General features: G+C 45.3%; 1 protein-coding gene across 2 annotated transcripts in view; it reads right to left on the bottom strand.

Annotated features, from left to right (window-relative positions):
• Positions 1-20187, bottom strand: part of PUS7 (pseudouridine synthase 7) — a 1198018-nt gene that overhangs the window by 694788 nt on the left and 483043 nt on the right. For both annotated transcript variants that reach the window (XM_069629126.1, XM_069629125.1), the window contains one exon: positions 17166-17291. In XM_069629126.1, the coding sequence (XP_069485227.1) occupies positions 17166-17291 (126 nt within the window). The remainder of the gene's footprint in view (positions 1-17165; positions 17292-20187) is intronic.

Genomic DNA, 20187 nt, shown 5'->3' with positions numbered 1-20187 from the left:
TACAATTCTTTTATTTTTGGTTGAGGCAGGGACAACCCTCATTACGATAGGGCCAGATAGATTTTTCTTTAACATCTCAAATATTTGTGAAAAATGTCACCACCTTGTCAGCCTCTCTCCATCACCCTTACAGCTGGTATAAGAGATTAGCTTTTCTTAGAATTCTCCCTAGGCATTGAGACCTAGGAACCGTAAGAAGGAACTAGTTCTGGGAATGGAGGAACAATAAGGAGGAGCAAGTCCACGAATACAGTTCAAACAATACAGAGAAATTGATAGAGGATACGAAATTAGAAGGCGAGAGACAATATTGAAAGCAGGGATGGTGTAATAGAAGCATGAGGGGACAGGAGGAGACAAACCAAAGAATTGTAGATAGATCGAAGAGGAAGAAGATGAGAAGCAGGAAGAACCAGGAGAAGAGATGAACAGTAATCAATGAGAGAAAAAAACAAACCGAAAAGAAGCATAGCGTGGAATGAGAGGTAAGGGCGAGCACGACGAATATTGAACAGAGCATATTGAAAAGAGCGAGTGGTAGAAGAAATATGCAGATAAAAAGAAAGAATGTTCAAAGATAATGGGCAAGTTAAGAGCAGAGGAAGAAAACAGCAGAGAAGATGGTAGAAAAGAGATGTGGAGGTAGAGTGGGCGATATAGTGGAAGCAGTAAAGAATAGAACTCTTTTTGGGAATAAGGTGGAGAAAGTGAGAGGACATCCAGTTTTGGACAGCGGAAAGACAATTGGAGACTGGAGTGCAAAGTGTCATCAAAGGAGGAGAAAAAAAGAAAATGTAATATATCATCTGCGTAAAGATGAAAAGAAAGAAGCAAGCAGGAAATAAGAGCAGAAGGTAGGGCCATATAGAGCGGGATGAGAAGGGGACCAAGGACAGACCCTTGCGGAACACCATAGAGTAGATGGTGTGGTGAGGAAGTGTGTCCAGCCCAGGTTACAGAGTAGGACTGCTGAGAGAGCTAGGAACGAAACTGTTGAAGAACAGAACCAGAAAGACCAAGCGCAGAAAGAAGAAACAAAGGGAGTGATCTACCATATCAAATGCAGTGGAGAGTTCAAGAAGAATACGAATAGAAGAGTATTTAGAATACTGGCAGAAAGGAGAGCATTAGAGACATGCAGAAGGGCAGTCTCTATGTCAACTTTCCACGGATGCACACTTTGTACACTTCCCTTCCCTTAATGCGGGGATCCTCGACTCTTCTCTTATGAGACATGGACGTATGCCTGCCACTACGATGAGGATGGTCTCTTTTGTTGCTTATCTGGACTTGGCCGGGGACCTCGACCCTTCCCTGGTGGTTAGTGGGCTTATGGTACAGCCACTGGGACGAGGAAGAATTCCTTGTATGCAGTATTCTTGATGGTAGGGGTCCTTGACCCTTCCCTGGTGGTCAGTGGGCTTGTTGGTAAGGCCTCTGAGACGAGGAAGAGGAGCGGTGTTACATGTGGGCCTTTCAGGGTCCCCTGGGTACTGTTGTAGTACTGTTGTACCAAGGGCTTGAGGAGAGTTAGCCGTAGCCTGCTTTACTTGCGCCGCCGCATCCCCTCCGGGTCCCCGGCTACCTTGATTGGGGTGTAGGTGTGTCACCGGGGCTTCCAAGGACAGCGGTCCTCCAGCTTGCTTTTGCTGACTTTAGGCTGCCTTCTAATGTCGGATGGCAACTCCACCAACAGCTTTCCTCTGCTCGCCTTCCCACTCGTCGGTTGCACAGCCCCGCTCCTACGGTCCTGGCAGGAAGTTCACATGGCTGACTGCCAGTGTCCTCTGCTCTCCCCTTCCTCGGGTCTACCAAACTAGTTTGAAACTCCCACGTCAGACGAACTCCGCACTCCCAGCCTATCTCCTGCTGGGCTTGACACATTGCTTAGTCCATTGTCAGTTGTTATACAATGCAGCAATGTCTCATTTGACCCACTGTGTAAGTCCTTTCTCTCTCTCTTGGTTCCAATCCTCATGCCTCTGTGGGGCCACCTCGTATCAGTAATTCCATAATTTCTTTTTTTTTTTTTTTTAAACAGTTTTTATTTTTTTACACACCAACAATAAACAATTCAGGTCCAACAGTGCATTTCACAATTTTCAAGCATCAGTCTTATATTGAAAAGTGGTCACTTATTGATGACCCACCCCACACACTTAAGATCTCCTCCCCCATACACCACCTTAACTCAAGCTTATTCCCCCTCGCTTCCCACCTTAAGTCCTTCTTGAGGTTCCTCCTCCTCTGTATTTCCAAGGGATTCCCAATCGTCTGGGCGACCTTGGGTGGATCCATGCAATGTGGCTACTAGATGTCACCAGATTGTTACAGTTTCCGTTCCGCCACCCCCTCTGTTGGCTGCTACATACCATACCACGGTTTCGGCATCTGCCCATTTCTGGAGATCGTGCCACCACACCTCTATTTTAGGTCTATGGGTCGCCTTCCAACCCATGGCAATTCTTTGTTTACTCACATGTCTCAGGTTGCGAGGTCTTACAAAGCACGCCCCCCACCATGCAAGCCCATACAGAATCCACATTTAATTGGATTCCTTTTTCGGTTAATTCCATAATTAGTAGATTCATGGTTTGCATGTTGTTCGTCGTCGTGGTACTTGTGGTCATACGGAGGTCTTGTGTGTTATAAAAATACATGGGTTTAGTGCCTAAAAAGAGGCTAGCAGAGGAAAGAGGAGCTAGAGTATGTGTTGGTGCAATGGTGTATACCGGGGCATAGCCCAGGTGGTCGTCCTTGTCCCCAAGACGAAAGTTCCTCACCAGGAGGTCCTCCCGCATTGAACTACCCCTAGGGGGAATATTGGGTGGCAGCCGCACCTCACTAGCCTCATGGGAAAGGTCTCCTCCTGGGGAGCAGTGATGACACCTAGTGACTTGTCACACAGCATAGCATTCCTGAAAACAAACAGACCATCAAACGAGAGTTATTCAACTGGGATAAACGAGATATTTCTTGGCTGGGCAGAATTCCAGCGATCAGGATAACCCTCCTTCCCAAGCTGTTAAATATATTTCATGCTGTTACATTATCAATTCCCCCAAAAAATACATAATTTGCAGTCACAAATATTAAAATGTATATCAATTTCTATGAGCAGACAGATTACCCAGGTTTTCACTACACACCATGCTCTCCTCTAAGTTCAATGGAGGCCTGGTAGTCTGAGACCTAAAGTGTTACTTTTATGCAGCTCATCTGGCTCCCATTGCAGAACCAAATGACAAAACTTAGCTAGAACTGGGACAGCATACATTAGTATACCGGTTAAACAAATGGCGCTCTTTATCATAGAGTATGCATGGGATTAAAGATTATCTACTCCCTGCCACAAACATCTCTTTGCAGTACCGAGGCAGCAAAGACATGTTACACCACTTCCTTGGTCAGTCACCCTTTACAAAGGTCATGGAAGATCTTAACTTTCCTCCTAGACAGTTGTTGCTCAGGAATTCAAGGAATGGAGAGACTAGGTCAAATGTATAACTTTGAGAATTGTAAATGATTGTTTCTTCCAGACTCACAAAAACACATTCAGATTAGACCTTGGATTACCATTCTAAAATAAAACAAGCAGGGGGGACAGACAGACAATGCGTATTTATTTATTGATGACCCCACCCCACACACTTAAGATCTCCTCCCTCTTCTCCATTTTAAATGCTGGTCGTTTTACGCCCCTCCATGCCTCCAAGTCGATCGTTGAGGAGGGCCTTGAGGAGCCAATTATTGATTCATCCTGGTATAACATCTGGGTGAGAGCTTCTAAATCATCAGCTTGCAGTCATGTTAAGAAAAATAGATACAAGCTGGATTTCCACTTGTATCTCACTCCCTCATAAATGAGCAAAATGCTCACTTTATCTTCCTCCAGCTGCTGGCAGTGCTCGCAACCACCAGGAACTTTGTTCCACATATGGTGGACTTACGACCGTATCCCGCCATTTTGAAGGGATTGTATCTTCTATTAACGCAATAACAGGCATTGCAATGCCACTGGAGCCCTCAACTACTCTTTTAGGAAACAAAGTTCCTTTCCGTCAAGACAAATTGCCCAGTAAAATCTCCCAGCTGGTTGCAGCTCGAAACAGTCACTCATGATTGGAAATGTACCACTGACCCCGATATTCGAGAGTGGTGGTACCGGATTTGTTATAGCACATGCTTGAACAAAATCACAGCCTTTATAGGGAATGAGATACCAAAATACCTCTGAGTCTAGAACCCCTTTATCTAGTTTATACATTGGAATTACTTTTCAATGCTGCACCATAAACCCCAAGGTTCACAATTGTTTACTACTGTTTATATTGAGGTGTCCTGGTTTTCATCATCCCTAACACAGACATTGTCATGTTTTAAGTGTATGATCTTAATACATGCCTTGGTACCATTTCGTTGTTTGCAATTGATTCACAGGATAGGTCTACATGATTTGATGCGTTTTACCATTACGCAAAATCTACTTGTTTCATATCTAATTTCTGTGATTCGTTCACAATCTCTATTGATTATAATCCATTTTAAATTAAATACACTTTCAGTTTAAGATATCACCGGGTCCTAGGTGACCAGGAAAATATATTTACATGGTGGAATTTGTATATGCATTGGAGGAAGTGCATAACAGTTGTAGCGCAGCTTTAGAAAATGGGACTTGCGTGGTATTTCTGCATGATGAGTAAAATTAGTAGAGGTGGAGGGTAGAACACAAACACATATCCGGTACTAACAGAGGCCAAACAAAGACCCTTGTGTGTCCTGCCCTTTGCTGTTGACACCAGGCAGTGGGACGCCTCTGGACAGAGATTTACCGAATGTAAAATGGGCTGGCAGGGCCAATGAGGGAGCTGCCTGCTTCCAAAGGAGCCACTCAGGGACGCAGGGCAGGCAAATGGTTGTCCAAGTATCAGGTTCTTCTGCAGCTCAGCTGCAACTCCACCAGGAAGTGAGCAAGTGTTTTAGGTGCGGGCAGAAAGTTCTGTGTCTACCTCTTGTGGATCCCACTCAGATTTGTGGCAGATATCTGATCTCCCTGCTCCAATCAAGCCATTTGATTACCCTTCGGGCCTGCAATTTTTGCAATGGACGAGAATCAGGTACGCTGAGAAATGTAAGGCCTTTTTAGGGACCTCACAGTTCCTCATATACTGGACAAACAAAGGGAATCACTGGAGGTAGACCAGTCCCACCTGCAAATGGAGAATGGGGTCCAACAAGCTTTTGATGAAACTGTGGGAGGTCCTGGGAGAAGGAATTAGTTGGCATCTCCTTAATATGTATGCGAATATCAATGAAGAAGCGGTTCAGTCTCCCACACCACCCCAGGTGAATAGTCTTAATTCATAACTACCATCTTGCAGTGCTTCCTATCAATCTATTTTGCTTTTCATAGATTAAAAAGACCACAGCACTTGCAAATCCTTCACTAGAGGTTAGCACATCACCAGTTCACTCAGATCAGTGCAGCTTCATGCCGGGTAGAGCTACATGAATGGCACCGACTATCAGCCAGATCCTTCGCAGTTTCTCATTTATGGATTCTCGAAAATAATTAAACTATCCAATTGCCTTTCCTGTAGGTGCTGATGCTTAAGAGGTGCTTTGATCCCATTTTCCTGAGCTGGTTGTAGCTATTGTACATGAGTCCAAGGCCAAGAAGTAAGGGTCAATGGACAAAACTCAGAAGGGTTACCCCTGGACTGCAGAACCAGAGTGAGCAGGCCCTTTCCCACTCTCCTGTTCTTTTATGTGTTTGAACCAATGCTAGAGAGGCTACAACAGGACACACAGGATTCTACTGGCACAGAGAATAGAATTTCTCTCTAGGAGTACAATCTTATTTTAACTGAGCTGCCTAGATCAATCCATCCCCAGGGCCATCAATTTAAGTAAGCAATATGGAGATCATATTGTAGGAAAGATTACTTTATGAACGCCCAATCTTTTTGCTCTGTTTTTGAGCCTTCAACTTCCCTTCCCCTGCCTTTTGCTCGTTTGTTATGGGAAAACTGATCAGTCCTTTTACACTTTTGTAACTTTTTAACAGTGCACACAGCATCTTATAATGCAACACAAGGAGGATACTTTTGTGTCACCCTAGCCTTTTACACTTGGGATTTTTGGTTACTTTTAGATGTGCCTAAAACCAAGGTAGTGGCAGCAATGATATTTTTACAATTTTTGTGCCATTATTAGAGTTCACATTTGTGTTTACTGCATCAGCTACTTAACATCGATAGTGCCCTAAAATGGCCACGCCACAACAATTTCATTCAGTTCTTTGCCCATATTGTTTTTTGGCGTTCTACCTGCCTTGCCAGGCCAGGAAATTCCATATAATTTAATGTATTTGCCTGTGAAAGATGCAGCTTTGTGTTTATGTGGCTCAGCAAGGGGGTTGGACTGTCTGGTCCCAAGCCACATCCACTTTGCCAGTGACTCTAGATGTGGGGCATGAGTGAAGCCAATAGTTGTCCCTGATTGGACAACTGCTGGCTGTTTGAATGGTGGAGATCCTTACCATTTTATTTTTTTTATTTAAAAAATAGTTTAGTTTGAAATCAAACTTTACACTTTCCTTCTCTTATACTTATTGGTTTATCCATTTGATTCTTACCAACCTTCAACTCTTCTTACATATATAAAATCAATAAATCTCGCATCAATCAGGCAAAAAAAAATAGTCAATAATGTCTCTCAGTTTATGAGTTATCATTTTTTTCCACCTCTCCTGATTTGTCACTGCTCAGGTCTAAAGAGTCCCAGAATTGAATAATGTGCATAATCCATAGCTTGTCATGACCCATCATAATATACGCCCAACGTTAATTAATATCCATATTTCTGCTAGTTTGTGGCAGCATCTTGGCGAATGTCTGCCGTTTGTCAGTCAAAGCATTAAACTCCATTATCAGGTGAAATGGAGATTCAGATTGTTTATCGTGGTTACAGAATCTACAGACATTCAGTTGCTTTTAAATCCGGTGGATCTGTGCCTTATAGTCCCGCATTGGTAGCACATTAAGTATCAGTTTTTAAGGAATGTGTCTTATACATCGATCTGGAAATTGTTTTAAATATTGAGGCAATTCATTCAGTGCTCTAGCATCAAGGTCCGGATGTATGTTCATTTTATATTCTGATTTGATTTATTGTGTCTTAATCCAATCATCTCTTCATTTTCAATTTTAGTTTGAGGCATATTTATGAGCATTTCCTCTGTAAAATCCATCAGTTGCAGGGTTTGTTTGCAGTATATTTTCCAAACATTTATCACTTTTCCATTTATCGCTGTTGGATTTTCATGTATTGTCTTAAAATCGATGGATTATTCACGTCTGTCAATGTTTTTCTATAAAGATCAAAGTATTTCCATTGTACAATGGCAGCTAAAGATTGTAACCCCAACTCGAATCTAATTTTTGGCATTGGGTACGATTTAGGAAGACCAAGAACTTTCCTCCAAAATATAGCTTCTAACTTCATCCATATTAGCCTTGAGAGGTTTATCAATGATTTGCTACCATACTTTAAAAACAGTGTTACTTTTGGTTTATTAAAAAATCCATACCGGTATGAGCGAAATTTTACCATATTTTTTATGGCTAGCTGCACCTTGACGCGCAAGAGATGCGGCTTTGATTTTTAGATGTTCTTTTTTTAAACTTTTCATTATTGGCATGGTGAGAGAACAGACAATCAACACAATGTACAGCATAACAAGGGTATCAGATACATATATGGTAATGCAATACACGGGAAATGCCAGCAAAGGACAGATAGGACCATAATTCGGATTTATGCGGCGCAGCAATGGGTTCATTTACTTCACAAAGGGGGGGGGGGGGACAATAGTTCCAAGTCATCTTTGTTATTCAAATAGGTTCAAAATTCCGTCCATACATTCTTGGGTCGAGAGGTCAGCGGGAGGGTATTGATATAGTCCTCCTCGCACACTTGAGTCCAGGTGAGGGCCCCCAACCACATCTCAAACGAAGGGGGGGGGGTCGGCGCTTCCAACATTGTAATATGCATTTTTTGGCTATTGTGGTGGCAACATTCAGAAACCTAGACATCTTCAATTCAGGGCTATCCCACAGGCCGAACAATATAGCTAGGGGTTCTGGAGGGATATGGGACGCTGTAATATCTGAGAGAGCCTTAATTATGGCTTTCCAGTATGGGCCCTGCGCATCACAGGACCAGAACATAGGAGTGTGATCTGCAGCAGGAGACCCGCACTTAGGGCAGGTGCGGGCCTGGGTGTGTGCAAACCTATCCAGTCTTTGATGCATGTAGTACAGTCTGTTCAGGAGCTTGTATTGTATGCACCTATGTCTGGCATTCAGAGAGGTGGTACGGGTGTGTATGCACATTTTTCCCCACAGTGCGTCAGTGATGGGGAGGCCCAGCTCCTCACTCCACGTATCCCCTGCCTTGAGTGGCACGTCCGTGGGGTCGGCCATCAGCAATTTGTACAGCGAGGACACTATCCCCTTAGCTCCAGCCGAGTTGGATATGTAGTGAATCTCAGGTGCGTCTGGGGGCTCATCTGGGTATGAGGGCTACCAGGCGCGGAACACCGCCCCCAACCTATAGTATTGTAGTAGTTCCAACGGAGTACCCAGGTGTCCGGGGCGCCACGTCTGCGGAGTGATAAACTTCCCGTCGGGGTAAAAGTCGATCAGGGCCCTGTAGCCCAGGTCGTGCCAGCGTTTCATTAAGAGTTTATCATGTGTAGGGCTGAGGCCTGGGAACGGTCAGATGGGCAGCCATTTGTAGTATGGGTGGTGGTCGGGTTGTGGCTGCAGGATATATTTCCAGGCCCTGATAGTGGTCGCTACAGGGTCTGCCGGGGCGTCGGCGTGATATGTGTGATGGAGAATGAGGGAAAGGGTGTTGACACTCTCGCTTGCTAGTTTCGCGAGCTTCACATGCGGGAGGGGGGTCGGAGAACGTGTACCAGTGTGTGGCGTGTTGGGCCTGTGCGGCTGTCCAGTATTTAGCGAAGTCAGGGGCGGTGAAACCCCCGTTTCCATAGGGAAGAGTCATGTGCTGCCATTTCTTACGAACTGCGCCCGAGTGCCATAGAAATTGGGCACATGCAGCGTGCAGGTTCCTGAAATATCGGTTTCCGGGCCAGATCAGCACATTAGTGAAGACTTAGAGAAATTTAGGGACCATAATTATTTTGATTAGAGATAGTCTACCCGACAGAAAGAGTGGAAGACTGTGCCATTTCAACATTTGAGCCTCAGCAAGCTGCGCCACAGCCGCGTAGTTGTCAGTCAACAGTGAATCTTTAGTGAGGGACACCTGCATTCCAAGGTATCTGATACCCCTCGGTGACCATCGGAGGGGGAATTCGCAGGGCGGTTGTGTAGTGGACGGGGTGAGCGGGAAGATTTCAGATTTGGAGTCGTTTATGGTGAAGCCTGAGAAAGTGCCAATTTTGGTTATGTCTCTCAATATGTTCTTCGAGGGGATTGGGTCCTCTGACGTATTCCATATCTTTGACAGACTCCCAAAGCAGTACCAATGCAAGGAGGTGGGAAAAGAATTTAGCAAAAGAAATTTAGAATACCCAATCAAATTGCGGAGCAAAGGACCGCCTTGCAAAGGCCAGATCCTGCCCACGGATGGAATCGAGGGAGTAATGACGTACAAAAGTATGGACCGAAGCCAGGTGGCTGCGTCACAGATGTTACGAATAGGAACACCCCTCTGTAGGGCAGTAGAGGCAGCCATAGCACTGGTAGAATGGGCCCGCAAGCCGACCGGTGGGTCCTTACCCGCCAAGCGGTAACACTCAGAAATAGCCAGAATAATCCAGTGAGACAAAGTCTGCTTAGTCACAGCTTGTCCCAAACGCTTACCAGCGTAACCAATGAAGAGTTGATCGTCCACTCTAACCCGGGACATGTGTGAAATATAAAAGTTTAAAGCTCTCCTAGGATCGAGCCTATGGAGCCTCTCCTCTCTTCCTTACCATGATGTGGAGGAGGATGAAATGCCGGAAGAACAACCTTCTGGCCTAAATGAAATTCCAACACCACCTTCGGAAGAAAGGAAGGACGAACTCTAAGGACAACCCTGTCCTTATGAAATACAGTGAAGGGTGGCTTAACTTAAAGTGCCTGTAACTCACTCACCCTGCGAAGTGACCGCAACCAAAAATACAGTTTTAAGCGTTAACAGTCTCAAAGGGCAAGAATGCAAAGGCTCAAACGGAGCACCCATCAGAAACTTGAGGACAAGGTTCAAATCCCAACCAGGCACCTGGAAAGGTGACGGTGGGAACACATTAGTGAGCCCTTTTAGAAACTGAGAAATTAAAGGGATTTTAAAATAAGAACACTCTTCAGACGAGCGCTTAAATATGGACAGCGGCGCCAGGTAACCTTTAACCGTACCCACTTGCAAGCCCCTGTGGGGTAAAGAAAGCAAAAAAGACAAAACCACAGGAACGTCACATGCAAATGGATCCACATTCTTAACCCTGCACCAGTCGCAGAACTTTCTCCAACGGCAACGGTACAGGGACTTAGTTGCAGGCCTTCTGGCCGAAAGCAACACCTCCATCACGTCTTCAGGGAGGTCCCAATCCTTATACCTCAACCTTTCAGAAACCAAGCGTGAAGGTTGAGGGATCTGACCTCTTGATGGAGAACCTGAGCCCCCTCCCGTGAGAACAGATCGTCTCGGTAGGGAAGATGACGTGGAGGGCAGATGGACAAGTCGAGAAGGTCCGGCTACCACGTCCTCCGGGCCCACGCCGGAGCAATGAGGATCATCCGGGAACCAAACATTTGTAACCTCCGCAGCACTTGCGGGATGACGGGGACTGTAGGAAACGCGTACAGCAGTGGGTAAAACCACTCCACCACGAACCAGTCTCCTAAGGCTCCTTTTGGAGGAAATTACTGCGAGCAGAACCTTTCGCACTTCCGGTTGACACTGGAGGCGAAGAGATCCACTTGAGGGGTCCCCCAAAGGGTGAAGATCTCCAGGAGAATCTCCTGAGCCAACTCCCATTTGTGAGAGATCGTGCTCTGCCTGCTCAGAGCGTCCGCCGTCTCGTTTTCGTCTCCGGCCAGATGAACTGCCAAGATCGTAACTTCCTGCTGGATTGCCCAGAACCAGAGCTGCATTGCCTCCCTGCACAGAGGAAGTGACCCTCCCCCCCCCCCTTTTGGTTGAGGTAGTGCATGGCCACTGTGTTGTCCGTCAGGATCAGGACATTCTTTCCTCGCACAGTCGGCAGAAAAGCCTTCAGGGCAAGCCTGACGGTCCTGAGCTCCAAAAGATTGATATGGAGTCTGGACTCCGACGGAGACCAACGACCGCGGACTGTCAACTCGTTGGCATGAGCTCCCCATCCCATGAGGGATGCTTCCGTCACGATAGTTACCTCCAGCCAGGGTGGCCAAAAAGGAGCCCCCTTCATCAGATTGCCTTCAACGGCCCACCACAGAAGGTCCTGGGTGACCAAGGACGGCACCTGAACAGGGTCCGACATCCTGCCGGAGGACTGAGCCCACTGAAGCTTGAGTGCCCATTGCAAAGATCTCATCTGCAACCTGGCCTCTGGCACCAGAAGAATGCAGGATGCCATGAGGCCGAGCAATCTCAAGAACTCGAATGCTGTGAGACTCTGGGCAAGCTGAAACTTGTGCACCATCTGCTGAATGTGATGAGCCCTCACCTGTGGAGGAAAACACTACCCCAGTGCCGTGTCGAGCACTGCTCCGATGTACTGGAGTCTCTGAGTTGGTGTCAAATGGGACTTTCTTCAAGTAGAGGGAGAAGCCCACCTTGTGGAGGGAGTGGCAGGTGACTGACAGGTGATACGGTGCTTGCTCGGGAGAGCGCGCCCTGATCAACCAATCGTCCAGGTAGGGGTAGACGTGAATCCCCCCTTTCCTGAGATGCGCTGCCACCACTACCATGAGCTTGGTGAAGACCCTCGGGGCGGAGGTCAATCCGAACGGCAGGACCCAAAACTGAAAGAGCGAGTCACCAACCGCGAACCTCAAGTACTTCTTGTGCTTTGGATGGATCCGCACATGAAAAGAAGCATCCTTGAGGTCGAGAGACACCAACCAGTCCTGAAGTTGAAGGGCCTGGAGGACTTGAGAAAGAGTAACCATCTTGAACTTGTCCTTCCTGAGGAGCTTGTTCAAACCACGCAAGTCCATGATGGGCCTCAATCCCCCGTCTTTCTTGGAAATCAAAAAATAAGGGGAATACCATCCCTTGTTCCTCTCCACTACAGGCACCAGTTCTATGGCGCCTTTCTCCAGCAGGGATTGAATTTCCTGCGCAAGGAGCTGATCCAGACTCTTCAAAGAGATTCCCCGGTGGATTGTCAGGAGGCCTCTGCCGGAAAGGAAGACAGTAGCCGTGGGCTATGATCTCCAGAACCCACACATCTGAAGTAATGGCACGCCACTCTACAAAATGCTGCGCCAGCCTTCCCCCCCAACCGGCGAACCATGGGACATGGCCTCATGACTGAGCTGAAGCGGCTGCGGCATTGCCTGAGGGCAAAGAGGCAACTGCCCGAGCGGCCTAGTCACCTCGAGTACCTTGTTTTCCACCTCTGGCACTCCTACGGTGGCCCCTTTGACTAGAAGCTCCTCTCGCTTTACCAATGGATGAGTAATAATGAAAGGAACCTCCCCTCCATTGCTGTCCCCTAGGACGAAAAGGCGGAGGTTGTCGAACTGCAGCGTCAACGACTTCGCTGCAGCTTTGGAGGTCTGCAACCTCTCAAGGCTCGTCAGCCTTGCTGCCAAAAAGATGTTCCCCGTCAAAGGGCATGTTGAGGAGCCGGGCCTGCACATCAGGAGCAAAGCGCGACTTCCGCAAACCTGCGTATTACGGTGCTCGCACCCATGGACCGGCTGACGCAGTCTGCCATATCCAAACTCTACTGAACGGCCTCACACATTGGCATTCTTGCCATCCTGGACCATAGCAATGAAACCATCCTGTTCGTCCCCTTCGGGAATATGTTCATCCGCTAAGGAAACAGTTCCACAGAGTGTAAACAGTTCCACAGAGTGTGCGTGAAACGAGACAAGGCACACACAGAGTTGGCCGCCTGAAGCGCCATACCCCCAGAAGAAAACACTTTCTTCGCCAACCATCAAAACACTTGTCGTCCCTATCAGGAGGGATGGTAGGATACGACGCTTGCTTTGCTAGGGCCGTAGCCGCCTGCACCACCAAACTCTCCGGAGTGGGGTGCTTGGTCAAGTAGCAGGGGTTGCTACTGGCTGGCTATTGTCAATTTTCTTGAGCCACCTGTGGGGTCCTGGTCCTGGTATGGGTGCTGTCTTGTAGACAGGCGTGGCTCCTGTTGGGCCCTGTGTGCGTCTATAATCCTCGGTCCGTTGCGGCTCCTTGAGCCACAGGGGGCTCAAGAAAATTGACAATAGCCTTGATAAGGACCCTTCGGGTCAAAACACTTGTCGGCTGACAAACAAGGCGCACAATTGCCTTTAATTGTATATGACGCCTATCAAATGTAATATGAGAAACGATCCAACACTATTACTAATAAAAGCGAATCCTGTATCACATCAATTACAGTGTTAAATCAATTATTTCAATCACTGAAGCAAGATAGCCAGGAGGCAAACTTCCTTGATCTACTGTTTATTTGTAATTGTTCCCCTCATCAGGGAAGACTGCCACTGTGATGCATATATTTAAGGGGGTGACTGGTTAGATCCAGCAAACTATCGACCGATCGCCCTCCTGGATATTGAAAGCAAGAAATTCATGAGATTATTGCTGAAAGATCTGGAGCAAAGGGTTAAAAGAGAATATATCCAGCCAAAGTTTCAGTCAGGATTCTCTAAAGGGCTCTCTACAGCAGTGCATGGGCTAGCTTTGGGTATTCTCAGTGAAAAAGTGAGGTCAGAGGGAGGGACGCCCCTTCATGGGGCCTGGATAGACCTTTCCAAGGCTTTTGATCAAGTAAACAGAGATCGCCTGTGGAGTAAATTGGAAGGTTGGGGTATACCAAAGCACATTTTGGCAATGCTAGTAGATCTCCATAGACACCACGATAAGAGCAAGATTGGATGAACAGGGCCATCTTTCAGACCACAGAGGTGGAGAGGGGAGTAAGACAGGGATGCATGGCTGCGCCCCTTTTATTCAATCTTTATCTTTCAGACATGGGTAAACACTGGACGTAGTGGCGTTGGCCAGCCCTAAAATAAATTCTTGCACGATCAGTTGGCTGACCTACGCGGATCTTATAATGCTGACAGATAATACAGCAGTGGGGTTACAGCACCTATTAAATGCAGTGGGCAAATGCGCTAAAGAAAATGATCTATCAATTAACCCAGGTAAATCAAAAGTAGTGGTTTTCAAAAGGGCGGGTAGAAAGATCCAGAAATTTCAATGGACGCTGGAAGGTCAAACGATCCCAATAGTGGAGGAAGTGATTTACCTGGGTTTTATCATCCATGCATCGCCAACAATTGCCCAAATTGGTAAAGATTTCAGAGAGAAGTACTCTTTAATTCCAGTAATTAAATTCTATATAGTCAAAGTAATCCTAGTGATCCTCTATGGTTTAGAAGCTAAACTATCAGCATGGCATTTCAACTGGCAAAAGTTGGAAGGCCTAATTTGGAAGAATGTCCTTGGTCTCCCTCAGAGTTTATTAAAATGTAGTTTGAGATTTGAACTTGGCTTGAGATCACTGAGATCTCACGCAGAAAGGAAGTTGGTATCTCTATCGCCTTATAACATCTCAGGGCGAATACACTATATGCGGATATAAAAGTTCACCTGAAACAGTCCAAATCGGTCATGCTATTAAATCTAAACTCCATGGTACTTGGGATATTGAAGGAAGCAGAAAGTGATGTATCAAAATTACTTTATAAACCCCAGAAAGTAAAAAAGGAAATGGAAAGATTGGACTGGATCACAACCATAGAAGCTACGCGCAAAGCAACTCTAGCAGGATCACACTCAATTTTTGACAAGAAACTTGGCTTCTTGCCTAAATATTTCAGACAATATCCAGATTGGAGGGCGAGACAGATCTTCCTTAGATTTCGCTTAAATCTAGTCCCTAAAGGAGAAGTTCTCACCAAATGGGGCCCTGGTGAAGAAGCACAAGAACTGTGTAGGATATGTAAGGATCCCAGGAGACAGACCATCACACATCTTTTAATGGACTGTAAGGGAACGTGGGATATAAGAGTGAAACTTCTACAAAGGTTTGTAGACAGAGCAGATGGCCTCCAATCGGAAATGTTTTGGGACAGAGTGATTGCAGGTCATGAGACAGCACTCCTGATAAATGTGATACACGTACTGCAAATGTGTGGTTTAATAGACACAAACTGTTAAGGGGAGAATGTGCCTAAGAAACTCTAAATTATGAAAGGAGTCTATTTGTAGTATGTTTTATTCAAATTGATATTTAGTAATGCATTGCATGAATGTGTTGTGTTTATTTGCTGTTTATTTTGTTTTTTGTGTTATATTTATGTAAATTGTGTATGAATTAGATATAAAATGTGTAAAAAAACGAAAGATGGTTGGAACACAAAAGAAAAAATGGTAAAAAAGTTACAAAAATGTATAAGATAAAAGGGAAACAGTTTCCCATTACTGATAGACTGAATGACTGATCAGTGTCCCCATAACAAATGAGAAAGGGCAGGGGAAGTGAAGCTGAAGGCTTTACTTCCCCTTCAAAAAGTCAGAACAGGTTGCAAAACAAAGCCAAAAGATTGGGGGTCCATAGAAACTATGGAGGAAAAGTTGCCCAAAGAGAAATCTTTCCTAACAGAACCAAGTCCAACCCCACCAATGGTAAGGGTCTGCACCACTCAAACAGCCAGAAGGTGTCCCATCAGGGACAACTACTGGTTTCACATTTTCCCCACACCTAGAAATTCTGGCACCAGGGATGCAGAGTGGGACTACATAGTCCCACCCCCTTCCTGGGCCACCCACATCCAAAGGAATGACTAGCCTGCAAAAGCAGCAGATTTGCCGGGCAAGTTCATGATCTTATAGCGGATTTCCTGAGCTGGCAAGGCAGGAGGAAGCCCATAAAATAAAATGGCGGGAGAAGCATGCAGAAATCTCATAGCACGGCCATTTTAGGGCACTAGCCACGTTTGGTAGCCATAAGCAGTAAAAACGAACGTACACACCAAAAATACAGCAAAACTTGTAACATTTTATCTGCTGCTACCAACTTGTCTTTAGGCACATATAAAAGTAACCAAAAAACCAGAGGGTTAAAAGCTATGGTGACTCAAGAATATCCCCCCCATTGCACTGCAATGTGATGTGTGTAATATTAAAAAGTACAAGACTTCAAAAGGAAAACTGTTTCCCAGTACTGATAATCTGACACTTATCAGTTTCCCTATAACAATGAGCAAAAGGGAAGTGAAGATGAAGCCTATACTTCCTTTCAAAAAGTCAGATCAGAAAAGAATGAGGGTGCATATGAACTATGGAGGGAAAGTTGCAAAAACAGAAATCTGTCTTAACTCTTTCTAGTTCAAAACTATGAGGAGGATGGGGGGGGGGGCTTAAAAAAAGATTGACTGACATTTGCAATTCATGCTTTGTGCAATGGGTTTAGGTGAGCAACCGTTCTCTACCCCCCCTCCTCCCCTGCACCGCACCTCTGTCTGCCCCCACCCATCTCCCCCCTACCTCCATCCGCCCCCACAACAGTCTGGTTTTGTCCGAGTGACGGGGGGTACTATTAGGGTGGTAGGCAAGTGCCAGGGTGTTCTGCCGCTTACATCTACCCTTCCCTCACCAAGGATTTGGCATATACTCACCTCTGGTCTCCAGGGAGCGGGTCCAGTCATTTCCATTTAAAGCAATGGCATGGCTACTTGGTGGTGGGATTTTCCACAGACAATCTGTCTGGGTCTTAGGCGGTGTTAATCTTCCATTTACTGCCTCTGTGTAGCACTTCATTAAGCTTGTGGGCCTTGCGGGCCCCCAGAGTCCATCTCGCTCCCACAGAAGACAGGCCATACAATGCGATTTCATCACACACACACGTAAGCTTATGTAACATTGCAAAGAAATACATAACAAATAAGGAGTTTTTGCTCAGGGGGAAAAAGTACCTTCCAACCAGATATGTGGGCACAGCTGTAGTTCCAAATCTTTGCATGCCATAATAGTTGATAAATCCGATGTCTCTGAGTGAGTTCATTGCTTCTTCCACTTGTTCATCTGTTCCAGTTATATTTCTACAAAAAAATTAAATCAGTACTGTTTATAAGGATAAAAGGACAACTGAGAAGCTTCTCCTTCAATCGTTCATTCGGATGCACCTACCATCTTAGTTTTCTAAGAAATGTATAAACTGCACCCCTGCGCAGTTTTAGCTCAACCTTTCCCTAAAACAACTAGTCTGACCTTCGCAGCAATTGCACTCAGAAGTATCACTGATATTTTTATAATGAACCATTTTATAGAGTCCTTACAAATGGCAGAGAACATTAGATTTTAGGAAATGTTTATAGTTATCCATAATAGGTCGGGTAGCACAGAGTAAAAGAGTGATTCATTCGGCATACCCAATGTCTTTGATGGTACTCCTATTTATGTCCCTATCGCTACGCTCAGAACCTTGGGTAATATATTAGTAGAGTTATACCGGGGCAGAGGAGCAGACGTAGGGTTTCTCGCCAGAAACTTCAGTATCTAGCTGCCCCATACTTCAAAAACTGCACAAATACAATTGTGATTCAGGATGGTAAGAATTCCAAAAAATTACACATAAGTGATGAAATAACCTATCTTGGCCCAACTTAAGTCTTTTGGGAGGCCTATCTTCGTCAAATTTTTGGGGAGGCCTTCCCCTTTAGGAATTTGTATAGCCAATCAATTACTGATGTGGGGTCTGGACTAGGACTTGCAAGATAACGAACCGTCGCTCCCCATTTACAGGTCACCGACCTACATTGAGATATTCCTACTTTGCAAGACAGATATTTCAGATCTATCGCGTAGATTAGAGAAGGATTCATGTAAAGTGTGATTTCGATCATCGATCATCGAGAGGAGTTTGCCCTGTTTGATAGAAAGTGCCCACAATATAAGTAAGGAATGCTTACTGCAGTTTGCTTGTCTCACCAATGCTGCTAAACAGTTGGCTGAGATCCAGAGCAATGTCCAGAGTGTCTAATATGTTAACTACTATATTAAGCATTAGAGACAGTTCACACATAGTAACACTTTTATACATTAAAATATACAAAGACCAAACTTGACTACATTCACAAATACGGCATAGATGGGAGATAGACCAACAAGAATTTACTGATGCAGAATGGTGTACAATTTGTTTGTAAATTAAGCAGGTGTCTAGGAATGTTTTTAACACACATCACTTTAATGATTTAAAATGCATGGTTAGGAAAGATTTTCTTTTTGCACCTTTCCCTCCATAGATTTCTATGGGACCCCCAGTCTTCTTGCTAATTTTTTAACCCTGTCCCGACTTGGAGGTGAGTGAAGCCTTCTGCTTTACCCTTGCCGGTTTTACTCATTCTTATGGGGAAAATGACTAGACCCCAAGACTGTCAGTACCAAGAGACTTGGTCTCTTTTGGAATTCTTGTATTGTTACAACTGTGCATATCACCTTATAGAGAAGGGCAGCCAAGATAAATCTATCAGTTACTTTGATGATGTGCCCAAGAAAGGCTGGTGGCAGCTTTGCGATTTTTACCTTTTTGTAATATTTCTCTCATGCGCAAATGGCTACCAAAAGGTGTCTAGCACCCTAAACTGGCCATGCCACGAGATTTTCACTTGTACTTTGGCCTTATTCCTGCCTTTCTAGGTCAGGAAATGACATATGGTAACCCCTTTCCTAGTGAAAGCTGTTTTTGCAGGCAAGTGGGCTTTGTGTGTGTGTGAGCAAGAGGAGGGATTTGGGACTGTCTGGTCCCAGTCCACATACTCTGGTGCCCGCAAGTCTTTTGCTGGACGGAAGTGATGACCAGTGGTTGTCTAGGATTGGAGATCCTTGAGCTGTTCAACATTGATGGCCTTGAGCTAGCTCCCAGCCTGAATCTTGAATAAAAGGAGGGCTCCTGCAGCTAATCAACAGATCTTAGGAACAATACTTCTACAAAAAAGAGCAGCCCACTGATGACCTGTGAATGACACCTGCAGCTGACCAGCATTGAGTAGTGATCGGCCTGGTGAAGCCCTGTTCCTCTGCCTGATCTCAAAAGACCATTGTTGGTGCTTTGACCCTTGAACACATAGGAAAAGCCAGTTCCAACCCCTGCTCTATGATACACACCTTGGAAGCATTCTGAAGTGTTCCTGGACCACCGGTGGACTGATCAGCACCCCTTTGGGCTCCCTCGCTGCAGTCATCGCCATACTGAACAGATCCTTGGGATTTGCAAGATCTTCAGCTTCCTTTCCTAGGACTCACCTTGGGAATAGGATAGAGTGAGGTACTTACTTGACTTGAAGCAAATACTTACCTTACTTTACAGAACTTCCAAAGCATCACCACAGCCCATTGCATCAGTTCTGAAATAGCTTCCCTGAAAAAAACAAAGCTGGAACTTGTGACTCTTTGGCTACAAGGATCCATACATCTAAGAGCTGGACTTCATAAAACAGAGGGAACTGGGTTTGTGCTTATTTTAACTAATCTGTTTATCCTGCATCTGATTACTCGCCTGTTGAATATGGCATATGCAAACTTATTTCTTAAGGTGATTTATATATGTGTTTTATATGCTTTTTGATATTACATACCTGGGATTTTTTGTATGCCTGTTGTGTACATAAAGGCCTAATAAAGAATTGTATTTTTAAATACTTACTGACTAATTTCAATGATCAGTGTTGTGTGCAGGCTCATTAAAAGCCCTAGACCACTCTCGCAGTTTTCCTCCGACTAAGCCTTGACTGATCTTCCATACTACCTTGATTACGTTTTGGCTAACCTCTCAGTATCTTCCCTGTTTGTCATAAATAGAGTAGTCTCCTAAAATCCTCATTCCACTGACTGATTTTACAAATCCATCTTAACAACATTCATCAATCCCCATGTAGACAACAAATGTATGGGATTCTGTAGACAAGGGAGGATAATCCACATCTCTCTTCTCTC

The sequence above is a fragment of the Ambystoma mexicanum genome, chromosome 12 (genome assembly GCF_040938575.1).
Source record: "Ambystoma mexicanum isolate Mex_15411 chromosome 12, UKY_AmexF1_1, whole genome shotgun sequence".
In the NCBI taxonomy this organism is placed as follows: Eukaryota; Metazoa; Chordata; class Amphibia; order Caudata; family Ambystomatidae; genus Ambystoma; species Ambystoma mexicanum.
The sequence above is the reverse complement of the archived record's forward strand: the minus strand, read 5'-3'. Positions and strand labels throughout refer to the sequence as shown.